Below are 12,285 nucleotides of genomic sequence, written 5' to 3'. Positions count from 1 at the left end.
TATTTTTTTCGTTGTCACTTTTATAAACAGTCCTGTAGGGAACATCTTTGTATGTATATCCAGGCACACGTACATAAGTACATCTGTAGAGTGAATTACTAAAATGTAATTGCTGGTTCAAAAGTTACATTCATTGAAGATGTTGAGGGCATGCTTGCCAAATTGCCCTCTTGCCGACCCACAGTGTGTGAGGGGATGTTTCCCCAGGGTAGAAGCCCCTTTCACATCTGAGGCCTCTGGGTCACAAGTTAGAGTCTTCCCCCAAAACCCTTCCAAGCTGGGAACTGAAGAGATCTGGGCTTTGGGTTGGGGGACCCTGGGCTGGTTGTAAGAGGTCTCAGCAGAGTCCTGGGAAGGTGCTAAGAGCTATAGTGGTGAAAGAACACCCAACATGCACTGGGGCCCCCAGGCAGGGCCACCCCCTCTCCTTCCAGGCCCTGACTTGACTGTTTTCTTGCTTCTGCCTCTGCCCAGTACTGGGATAGCTTCTTCCGAAAAGCCAGTGAGGAAGGCGCCTGTGACCCGACTCAGCCACGGTTCCCTGAGAGCAGGCCAGCAGTCTCGAGTCGGACCGAGACCAGCAAGCTTGTAGAGGACCACCTGGCTGTGCAGTCCCTGATCCGGGCCTACCAGGTGAGTGGCTGGGAGGGCCCAGGCTTGGAGGCGGGACTGGCTTCTAGCGTGTGGCCACGTGCTGTTGGAAGGGGACTGGCTCAATTCCAGCGTCATCTCCAGAGAGCCCTTCCCTGAGTCCTCTGGTGGGTGGCTCTCTCTCTTCCCATTACTCGTCATGTAACTGTTCACATTGCTCTCCAAACCCTGGTATTTTGTTCGTGGTCTTTCTCATGGAGTGCTATCTGTCTCACACACCACTATGCCCCAAGCACCTAGAAGAGTACTTAGTAATCAATTTCGGTAAAGATCGAATGAAAATTGAGTCGATTGACCCTTGTTAATGCCTGTTTTCTCTCCTTGACTGAGCATTCCAAGAGGACTGGGGCTGATAGACAGCAGGTGCTTAATTAGGGCTTACGGAATGAATGAACGGATAGTTCAGTAAAGAGCTCGTTCTCTACCAGCTGCTCTGTTCTGGAGACTTCGGCTCTCCCCTGCTGGGTCCCCAGGCTGGGGCCCCAGGCTGGGCCCCTGCTCTGACAAAGCCTCTTGATGAGGTTCCATATTCTTGGTCTTGACTGAACAGGACTAATTGGAGGGCTGCTCTGGGTGTTCCCTCCATAACAAGTATAATCATTTGGGATCTCTCTGGGAATCAGTGGCAGAAAGGATTTCATCAGAGCAACTTGTCAGGCAGACATGCAGAAGGAAGGGCTAGGGCATTCCAGGGCCCTTGGCAGATTCCATGGGAAGGAGCAGCAAGCCACGGCAGGAGCCAGGGGAGGGGGAGGCCTTAGCAAATGGAAATGGTGCCTTGTCTCTGAAGGAGGCACTCTTTGGGGTGGCAGCTGCCCTTCCTGTGCACCAGTGGGCAGGACTGGCCTTCCCTGCTGGCCTGAGGACCTACGGACTGTGGGCCACCTGCAAACAAAAAAAGTAGTAATTGTTCTTCTTGGCTGGCTGAAAGACTCAGAAAATGATCTAACCATTTACTCTGAAAACCAAGAACAAAGAACATAAAACTCCACATTAAATACAAGGTAACATTCATGCTGCTGCCTCAGGGCCTTGGCCTCTCTGCTCAGTTCCCAGCTCTTCAGCTGCTCTTTGTTCTTTAGCCAAGACGAAGCACTGGAGAGTCCTTCCAGAGGGGTAGTGTCTGAGTTCAGCCATGTGACTGTGTTTCGTAGGGTAAAAATCTGCCAAAGGCCGTGCCTGATGTGGGTGAGTTCCTACCAGGGGGGCTGCAGCTCCTTGCAGCCCTGGAGGAGCGAGCGCTCTTGTTTGACTCCTCTACACACAGTGGTGGAAAAGCCCCACACCCTTACTATTGTGGACATGTTCAAACAGAGAAGAGCTGAAAGACTTGTGTAGCAGATTCCCCCCGTTTAGTCGAGGACCAGTCTTGATTCATCTGTTACCACCTCGGGCCCTCCCCTGCTGGCCGCCGATTATTTTGCACCAAATTCTGGACATAGCATTTCATGGGTTGAACATTTCAGCATGTATTTCTGTAGACAAAGGCTCTTTAAAAATGTGCCGTGATAGCACCGTAGCACCTAAAAATGTTAACAATAATCCTTAAGGTCATCAGATATCCAGGTGGTATTCACTTTTGCCTGTTTGTCTTATGATTTTACTGCTTGAATGAATCAGGATCCAAACAAAGCCATAGGTTGTGCTAAGCTGATATGGTTCTTAAGTCTATTGTGCCCTACAGCTTCCTCTGTGGTTTTGTGTATGTGTTCTTCTTCCTTCCTTCCTTCCTTCCTTCCTTCCTTCCTTCCTTCTTTCCTTCCTTCATTTGTGTGTGTGTGTGTCTGTGTGTAAGAAACCGGGTTGTTTGTGCTGTAGAGTTTTCCTGAGTCTGGATTTTGCTGATTGCATCCCCATGGTGTCACTTCATCTGTCCCTTTGTCCCGTGTAATTTCTGTAAATTGGTAATTACATCTAGAAGCTTTATCCAATATAGATTTGATTTTTTTTGTTTCAAAATCAGCTTCCTGGTGGTGATGGGTACTTCATCAGTTAGCAGCTTGGATGATTATTTCCTGGACACATTAATTCATTAGGAGTGGTAAAAAGGGTGATAATCTATTTCTACCTTCCTTTGTTTATTACGTGAAATGCTTCCATCAGGAAAAACTTACTTTGTTAACCCCTTTTATCCTGAGGTACAAATTGTATGGGAAAGGCAGGATCAGTGCTTGATTTTTCTTTTTATTGGCTGATTTTCAAAAGTGTGAGGTATCCTCCAAAGATGGTCCGTGAAGGTTTTTCTTCTTTTAGTATGATATAAATGTATGAATTTAAACCTATTTGATGAGTTTTAATCTGTTGTAGATCCCATCCTTCCCATTGTCCGAATGTGTCCTTGTTCCCTGCCCCAGCAGTGTTCGAGCACCCCTTTGCTCTCTGGTATGACAGGAGGCTCCGAACTCGTCTTGTGCATTTCTGGCCAGCCCTGGACCAGCCAGGTCTTCAGGGAGTGCCGGGAGTGTCCCTGCTATGGTCTGGTTGGGACTTCTGGGACCTTTCTGTATTTAGAGCCAGGAAATAATATGCTGTTTTTTAAAGATAACACCTTTATGGGTTTACGTTGATCCTTCCACATACTTCAGACACAGGATGTAGGGTTTGTTCTTGTCCTCATTAATCTTATGTCACTGTCTTCTTTTAAAGATGCCCAAAGTAGAGGTTCCCACAGACATCAGTACAATGACTTAGTTGATTTTCCCACAGTGTACACACTGCAGTTTTACAATATAACTCTAATACTACCACTACTGATTGGTAATAGAAATGAATTTATAATATTTTTTTTTCTTTCTGTTTGCCTTCTGGGGCTATTCTTTTAGTCAATTGCATAGTTATATGACCAAATGGATGCATGAATTCATTTGTTTTGTTCTATATTAATTTTTAAAAATTAATTTTGTTTTATAGTGTTATAAAATATTTGCAAGATTCCAAAATCAAATCTTCAAAGCAAAATGTATTCTTAAAAGTCTAGCTTCTAGCTCTGGCATCCTACCCTATTTTGTCCTTTTTCCACAGATAATAGTTTTTCTTATTTTATGATGTATTCTTCTAATGTATGTATTTATTTGTATACATACAAACACGTGCATTTATATTTACTTGAATCTCCTCTTAGATAATGGAGAGTTTGCCACACAGGCTTTTCTACAGTTTGCTTTTTCACTGAACAGTATTTTGTGGAGATTACCTCATTGCAGCAGATAGGAATTTTTTAAATTACTCTTAACAGCTCTATAGTACTCCCCTGTGTGGATTTCCCATATTCATATGCAAGCCTGCTCTTGATGGACATTTGGGAAGTTTCTAGAATTTTGTGACTGCCAATACAACTATAGCTAATCCTTTTACGTGTGCATCCTTATTTTTGTAAGCTGTATGTTGTGCTTCTAAACGGATTTGAGCTCCTGCCACCTTCGTGCTCGTGGCATCGGCACTGTGCGCTGGCTAGGTGCTGGACCTATGTAGAAAGTTGAGATTCGGAAGTGGGAAGTCAGGGGCCAGTGCCCAGAACGTGGCTTTGGGTGAGGGTCTGTCCATCTGTGTCCCAGCCTGGCCCCAACATTTTTCCCTTTCTCCCAGATCCGGGGCCACCATGTGGCCCAACTGGACCCCCTGGGCATTCTGGATGCAGACCTGGACTCCTTTGTGCCCTCAGACTTAATCACAACCATCGATAAATTGGGTGAGCGTTCCTGCTGCTCCGCCAGCACCCGAGCCAGCTGGTGCCTGTGGCCCAGTGAGGGGCTCTGGAGCTGACTTGCCTCTAGGCCTGGGGACCAGCCATCAGCCCTAGTGGCTTTCTTCTCAGCTTTGCCCATCTGCCTCACTGTGCTGTCTCCCCTTCTTCCCTAGCTGGCGCACCGTGCTCAGCAAGCTCGAGAGACTTGTCCAAGGCCCCCCCTTCCCTCCCACCTGCGCTACAGGCTGGGCTCTGACTTTCACCCTCCCTGGACCCTGCAGACAGAGTCCTTGAGCTTTAGGCTAGAGCTGGTGGGAGGGTGCCGGGGACACTGTTGGAAGGTCTGGGGATACTGCCGGGCCCCACCTGGGCCTGACCCCTCCCGCCTCCCCTCTGCTACCTGGGCTGTGTGCGCCTCCTCAGCCTTCTATGACCTGCGGGAGGCTGACCTAGATAAGGAATTCCAGCTGCCCACGACCACCTTCATCGGGGGGCCTGAACATACCCTGTCTCTGCGGGAGATCATTCGGCGCCTGGAGGTGAGCACGGGCAGGTGTGTCAGGCACCCCTGCTGGCACTCTCTGCAGTGTGCGAGAGGGAAGGAGGGTGCTGCCTTTTCAGGACAGTTGTCCCTCTTCCTGGCTCCTTGCGCGGTCCTTACTGTTCCCTCAGAGCACCTACTGCCAGCACATCGGCCTGGAGTTCATGTTCATCAATGATGTGGAGCAGTGCCAGTGGATCCGGCAGAAGTTCGAGACGCCCGGCGTGATGCAGTTCTCCAGTGAGGAGAAGCGGACCCTCCTGGCCCGGCTGGTGCGCTCCATGAGGTCAGGCCCTCAGCACCACCCTGGATGGCTGCAGTGGTTGGAGGGGCTGCTCCAGAGCTGTACGAGATGTCCCAGGCCCTGGCCAAGAAACTAGGATCACTGGCAGGGGGAGTCAGGATGGGATGGGCCTCATCCCCTGGCCTTGGGGAAACCTGTAGGAGCAGCATGGGGGCCGGTGGGCTGGGCCGGGCTCCAGGGGAACACAACGGCCGGGGCAGAAGTGGCAGAAAGTGGCCGTGGGAATGTTTGGACAGAAAGCTGTCCCCGCTTGGAGTGAGTGTAGCAGCGCCTCCCTGCAGGTGGGGTGCCCCCTGGCTCTGCCTGCCGGCCATCTGAAGCTGGGTAGACCAGGGCTGCAGGGGCCGAGAGGAGCACGGGGCTCAGCTGCTGGGTGCGGAATGGATCCCTGGTGGTGAGGTGCAGGCTGGAATATGAGTTGAGTGGTGAAGGGGTCTTTGGGGTGTGGAGAGGCAGCCCTGTGTTTGTGTGTGTGTGTGTGTGTGTGTGTGTGTGTGTGTGTGTGTGTGTGCAGGATGCTGGGCTGGGAGCAGGGGGAGGGGGGGAGAGGGTGGTAGCTGGGTTTGGGTGAGGCAGAGGTCTTTGGTTAGGCTGGGCCCTCTGACCTACGCTCGTTGTTGATGGATGTTGGTGGCAGGTCCTGATTATGCACTGGGAGGTGACTTCGCAGCTTCCTCTGTCCCGGGCATCTAGCTCTGGCCCTCATGAATAGCCCCTGTGAGCCCCAGCCCCTCCATCCTCTCCCTTCTCCTCTCCCCATGCAGATTTGAAGACTTCCTGGCCCGGAAGTGGTCCTCCGAGAAGCGATTTGGCCTGGAGGGCTGTGAGGTCATGATTCCCGCCCTCAAGACCATCATCGACAAGTCCAGTGAGATGGGGATCGAGAATGTCATCCTCGGGATGCCACACAGGTGGGCCCCCTTTCTGCTTCTCCACAACCTGTCTATTCTCCGGGCCCAGCAGAATGAGGTGGAAGGGAGGGGATGAAAATCAGAGCAGGGGTTTGGGTGGAACCTGGGGGTAGAGGTAGGATGGCCTAAAAAGTTCTCAGTCCCCCAGCCCTAGGGTCTGCTCATCACGAAGAGTTAGGCACTTGGCCAAAGGCACATGGAGGCGGGGGCTAACCATGTTTGCTCAGACTTACTTTCTCTCTCCCCACGTTGCCACCATCCCAAAATTTCAGAAAAGGGGTGTATCTTGCTTCTTGAGGTTCCTGTGGAGGGGCGTGTCCCAGGGAAGTGAGGGCAGGGCCTGGGCAGGTGGCCTTCATTGGCGTCCCCTGGAGGGGGGATCTCTGGGGGTGAGCTGAGTGTTTTTTCCCCTGGCTACAAGCTGACCGCAGTTTCCCTGAGACCTTGATGGACTTGAAAGGCTGGCCTGGCAGCCGGGTGCTAGCCTCTGAGCTGGAGTCTGTGGTCTAGTGAAGAATACAGCCTGGGGACAGAGTCAGGGTGGCCAGGGCTCCTGTGGAACGGGGTGTAAGAGGACATGCTGAGCAGTCTCGGAGGCAGAGCCCCAGCATTTCTTGTGACCGTTTCCATCTGCTCACGGGTGGGCCAGTCCCGGACTGTGTCCAGATGCAGTGTGAGAGGGTCCCCATCCTGTGGGCTGGCCTGCCTGGAGCCTGGGTTTGTCTGTCACAGCTCCTTGCTCTGAGGGGCCCAGAAATGCCCAGTGTCTTGTCAGAGGGTCAGGCAGAGCTGGCCCAGTGCTGTGAGATCCCACACACGTGGCTTCAGTGGATCTCGGGGAGGATGGCTCTGGGCAGTCAGGGGCAGCTCTGGGACTGTATGGTGGTGCTGGGCAGGCTCCCAGCCCGAGGAGGGCTCTGGGAGCCAAAGGGCTGTTCCAGGCCAGGCCTCCATAGTTGGGGGTGGGAGGAGGGTTTAAGGCTGGAGGGCTTTGCCCAGAGGAGCTGAGGGTTGTTCATTTAGCTCCTTTGGCCTTATAGCTCTACCCCCACAGAACATAGGTGAGGCTCACCTGGAAGAGGGCTGCCCTTCTGTCACAGGGCCGTGTGAAGCTGGATGTTGGGCCAGGGTGTGTGCAGGCCTGGGCTATGGGGGGTGAGTTCTGAGTCTTCCCCTGTGCCCTGATCAGCCTGGCGCCCACCGCTGAATAAACTGCATCCTGATGGGAAGTCCAGGCTGGACTAGAGAGTCCCTGGTCTCTGGCTGCTTTCCTACCCCTGCCCTTAGACCTCAGCTCCCCTGGACAGGTCCCCTGGTAACTCCTGACCTTAGGATCAGTCCAATCCCCTCTTCCCTGTCCTGCTGCAAGACACTGCTGGTGAGCCGGGAGTCATGTATGAGCAGCTGTGATGAATTAGCAGATTGGGGTTGAGGTACTGGGTTAGGCTCAGCTTCTGGGGCGGTGGTGGTGGGGAGATGGGGGCTAGGGAGGTAGGGGTGTGTGGGGGAGTGGGGGCGTGTGCATCCTTCCATGAGGCTGGGTGGCTTCTGCTTATGAGGGCCTCCAGAGTCTGAGTGAGATGTACAGGGGCTTCTGGGGGAGCTGGCCAGCTAGAACCACTCCCCTGCCTTGTAGATTGAGACAGGATGTAAGGGTTGGCCTCCCTTGGACTGTATGGGGAGGGTTCCCCTGACCCCCATGGTAATTCTGATAGGCCCCGGAGGGCAGGAGTGTGGGGACGCTGGGGCCTGTTGGGGGAGGTGGCCTGAGTCTGACCACCTGTGGCTCCAGGGGCAGGCTGAATGTGCTGGCCAACGTGATCCGCAAGGACCTGGAGCAGATCTTCTGCCAGTTTGACCCCAAGCTGGAGGCGGCAGACGAGGTAGGTGCCAAGCCGTGGTCCCAGATATTTGGGAGGTGGACTAGGAAGGGGCTGGACCAGAAGCATCTAGGCTCAAGCAGACCTGGAGATGGATGGATATGCAGAAAAGTGGGAGAAAAATGGGTATGTTTGTGTGAGGTCGCAAAGGTGTTTTAGACTGAGTGCTATGATCTTTGGCAGCTGGGAAAGCCCTCAGGTAATCTGGACCAACCTCCTTATTTTCAGCTGGGGAAACTGAGGCCTGGAGAAGTGCAGGGAAGGGCCTAAAGGCATTTACTTTAGCTGCGTGACCTGACTCTGTACACAAGGTCCTGTCTACCAGCCCAGAAGGGTCTCTTCTCTCATTGGTTTGCTCAGGACAGCCTTGGGAGACCGGAACAGCTTCCTGTGCCCATTGCGGAGCAGAGGAAACACTTCTCTGCTCACACCCCTGTTCCTGGTCTGCACATATGTTAAGCACGTCTCACACCCTGATGCCTTCATTCACGCTGGGCCTGAGCACAGATGGCTTCCTGTCTTCTCTGCTCTCTGCCTCTTTCACAACCCTGCCTGGCTTCCCTTTGGGTGGCTCTCCTGGTCCTCGAGGCAGCAAGCCCATAACTCCCTCCTCTGTACCCTTTTTCCGCTCAGTACCATCTGTCTTCTGGCCTTCTCCAGCCTGTGCGCACGTGTGTGTCTGTTTTCCTCTGTAAGCTGGTAGCAGGATGAGGGCAGGGACCTCATCCTCGAAGCTCCAGCACCCAGCACAGGTGCTTGGTTTGGTAAACTGAACCACAGTAAATGGCTGCTCCAAGGTCGTCTAGTGCATTAGGCAGAGCAGGACTAGAATCCACATCTGCTGGCTTCCGGCCCAGAATCTCCCCAGCAAGCTGTTCATTTTGCTTATCAGAGATCAGAGCACTCGCTCTAAAGGCCCTTTCATCTCTCCTGGCCTGTTTGTTCTTCTGTAAAATGGGGATGAAAACCCCTGCCCCCAGGATCATTGTGAGGAATCAAAGAGACGATGTGTGTAAACTGTGTAAAGCCTGGTCATAAAAAAAGTATTAACTATTTTTTTAATTAAAAAAGAAATATGAGCATTGTTAAAAAAAAAAGTGTACGCAATGAGAATAAGTTTCCCTCGTGAGACCCCTTGCCTGCTCTTCAGAGGCTCCTCTGTGCCCAGTTTTTGTTTGTGTTCAGGTGTGGACTTCCAGAAGTGTCCCACACAGGTCCAAACACACAGATCTGTCCAGTACAGTCCTGTTTGTAAAAGGCCAAGGGAGCAGCTTGTGACAGCGCTCGGCACCTCGCTGTTTTCACTGAACAAGCTGTCGCTGCTTCATGAGGCACACGGGCGCTCCCTGAGCTTTGAGCGTGCTGCTGGGTTACACCCCCCAGTCGATGGGCATTAAGCTGCTGAATGAGTTTCCTTGCACGCATGTGTGAGTACCTTGTTATATGGGGTCTGAGAGATGCAGTGGCCAGACTAACTTCCCCCCAGAGAGCTTGAGGATACCAGTGAGCCCACCCCCAGCACGTGTGAGGGTCCCAGGTCCTTGTCCTCCCTTGCCTGTCAAATCTTTCTGTCTTTGTCAATATGACAGATGCAAAAATGATTGCATTTTAACATATTTCTTTGTTATGAAGTTATTTGAGTATCTTTTTGAATATTTTTAAGCCATGTATATTTCCTTTTCTGTATAAATCCCTCTTCATGGCTTTTGCTCATTTTTCTATGGGATTTGGGGCTTTGACTTACTGATTTGTGAAAATGTCATATAGTGAGCGTGTTAGCCCTTTGCCTGCAGTTGTCTTATGTTTTTCTCAGCTTGATTTTTCCCCCCAACACTGTGTGTGGATTTGCTTCCCCCCATCCCAGCAGATTTATTAAATTTTAGCTGCCTTATCTTTTATGGCTTCTGAGGTTTGTACATTGTTTGGAAGGGCCTTCCCTACTCCAAGATCATAAAATATATGATGTTTTTCTCTGCTATACTATGGCTTCACCTGTCTTGTATACATTATTGGTTTCTTTGGTGTAAGGGGTTAGGTACGGGTTCAGCTCCAGTATTTGCCCAGAGGCCACGCCACTGTTCTTAACCGCACCTTCGTTTCTCTGCTTGCACTGTCATTAATGCTGAGGACGGTAGTTGATAATGTCGAGGGACTCTGAAGAGGGAGCTTGTCTGGATTCTTGCCTGCCTTTCTCAAGGAGGGGTGGTGTGTAGGGGTCGGAGGGCAAGAAGAGGGTGTGGGTCAGGAATAGCACAGCCTTCCTGGGGAGCAGGATCCCAGGGATGTTCCAGCCCCACTGTGGGCTTGCATGTCTACTTGTCTGCCTGTCTGCGATGTGAGGGCTGGGTTCATCATCGCCCACCTCAACCTTCAGGGCTCTGGAGACGTCAAATATCACCTCGGCATGTACCATGAGAGGATCAACCGGGTCACCCACAGAAATATCACTTTGTCCCTCGTGGCCAACCCTTCCCACCTGGAAGCCGTGGACCCTGTGGTGCAGGGAAAGACGAAGGCAGAACAGTTCTACCGAGGGGATGCCCAGGGCAAGAAGGTGAATTCACCTGGTTCCTAAGGGGTGCGCCCTGAGGGGCTGCATCTGAGCGCGGGGCTCTGAGGAGTGGGCTTTGAGGGCTGAACTCTGATAGAGTAATAGTTTCTGAGGGGTGGGCTGTGAGGTCTGGGCTGTGAGGGGTGGGCTGTGAGGACTGGGCTGTGAGGGTGGGCTGTGAGGTTGGGCTATGGGGGTGGGCTTTGAGGGGTGGGTTCTGAGGACTGGGCTGTGAGGTGGGCTATGAGGGGTGGGCTGTGAGGACTGGGCTGTGAGGACTGGGCTGTGAGGGGTGGATTCTGACGGTGGGCTGTGAGGGGTGGGTTCTGAGGGTGGGCTCTGAGGACTGGGCTGTGAGGAGTGGGTTTGGCGGGAGGGCTGTGAGGACTGGGCTGTGAGGGGTGGGCTGTGAGGACTGGGCTGTGAGGACTGGGCTGTGAGGACTGGGCTGTGAGGGGTGGGTTCTGAGGGTGGGCTGTGACAGGTGGGCTGTGAGGACTGGGCTGTGAGGGGTGGGCTAGGAGGACTGGGCTGTGAGGAATAGGGCTTGGATCTTTGCACTGTAGGGCGCAGAGCTGGGCTGCGCAGGCTCAGGCTCCTCCTGGCTCACATCCTGCCCTGTAGGTCATGTCCATCCTGGTTCATGGGGATGCTGCCTTCGCTGGCCAAGGTGTGGTGTATGAGACCTTCCACCTGAGTGACCTGCCCTCTTACACCACCAATGGTACTGTGCATGTGGTTGTCAACAACCAGGTGAGGACCTGGGCTGCCTGGCGGGCCTTGTCAGTATCCCCCATTCCTGAATTCCAGGTAGCACTTCCAGGGGAAGTGTGAGATGATCCTGGTGGTTTTGTTTGTTTGTTTAAGATTTTATTTATTCGAGAGAGAGAGCATGCATACGAGAGCGAGTGGGAGGAGGAGCAGAGGGAGGGGGACAAGCAGACTCTGTGCTGATCACAGAGCCCTATGCAGGGCTCGATCTCACCTGAGATCTTGACCTGAGCTGAGACGAAGAGTCTGACACTTAACCGACTGAGCCACCCAGGTGCCCTGAGATGATCCTGGTTTTAATCCCAAAGCTCGGCCCGTTCCCGGTGTGTGACTTCAGGCAGGATCCCTGCTCTCCCCAGCCTGGTCTATGAAATTGGTGTGTGTCTTTATCTATACGTGTACATGTAAATATACATACACACCGTGGAGAGCGTTGTAAGGACAAAGGCATACAGGTGTAACTAGCACAGACGCTGGACGTGAAACTAGATGCTACTGTTTGCTCTCTAGGAACCAGTCAGTCTTAGAACACAACTGTCACAGGCCTTTGCTCGTCAGGCGGCTATGCTTACTAATAGCTCTTCTGAGCCTATAAAGCCCTGGGATAATTGCTTTATTTGCATTAAGTCATTTAATTTTCACAGGATAACCCTGTGAGGTAGTATTTAATGAGCCCTTTTAACAGACGAGGAAACTGAGGCTTTGGGGATTTGGGTACCTGGCTTAGCATTGCACGCATAGAAGCTGATGGGACTGGCAGTTAGCCAGGCCTGCGCTCTTACTTCCACTGTAGGAAATGTAGGAAAAAAGAGCAGGCATGATTTCCTTGGTGCTGCTGCCATCGCTGTAGGACCTGCTGCTGCGCCTGATCGAGGGGCCATTTATTCTCACCCCCTCCTGTGCCATGTACCTCCTGATCGCAGCTAACGAACCTCAAGGCAAAGATCCCCCCCCCCATTTTCTGGACCCGCCGGTCTCCCAGGCAGGCAGT

General features: G+C 52.4%; 1 protein-coding gene across 6 annotated transcripts in view; it reads left to right on the top strand.

The window, feature by feature from the left end:
• Positions 1 to 12,285, top strand: part of OGDHL (oxoglutarate dehydrogenase L) — a 29,491-nt gene that overhangs the window by 5,931 nt on the left and 11,275 nt on the right. For all 6 annotated transcript variants that reach the window (XR_002144067.2, XM_019806996.2, XM_019806995.2 and 3 more), the window contains 8 exons: positions 475 to 633; positions 4,237 to 4,339; positions 4,760 to 4,875; positions 5,009 to 5,163; positions 5,946 to 6,092; positions 7,885 to 7,975; positions 10,347 to 10,526; positions 11,148 to 11,276. Coding sequence is in view for 5 of the 6 variants with exons in the window: in XM_019806996.2 (XP_019662555.1) it covers positions 475 to 633; positions 4,237 to 4,339; positions 4,760 to 4,875; positions 5,009 to 5,163; positions 5,946 to 6,092; positions 7,885 to 7,975; positions 10,347 to 10,526; positions 11,148 to 11,276 (1,080 nt within the window). In the remaining variant the exon portion in view is untranslated. The remainder of the gene's footprint in view (positions 1 to 474; positions 634 to 4,236; positions 4,340 to 4,759; positions 4,876 to 5,008; positions 5,164 to 5,945; positions 6,093 to 7,884; positions 7,976 to 10,346; positions 10,527 to 11,147; positions 11,277 to 12,285) is intronic.

Source organism: Ailuropoda melanoleuca, chromosome 6, assembly GCF_002007445.2.
Source record: "Ailuropoda melanoleuca isolate Jingjing chromosome 6, ASM200744v2, whole genome shotgun sequence".
Taxonomy (NCBI): Eukaryota; Metazoa; Chordata; class Mammalia; order Carnivora; family Ursidae; genus Ailuropoda; species Ailuropoda melanoleuca.
Note: the sequence above shows the minus strand (reverse complement) of the source record. Positions and strands in the feature narration are given on the sequence as shown.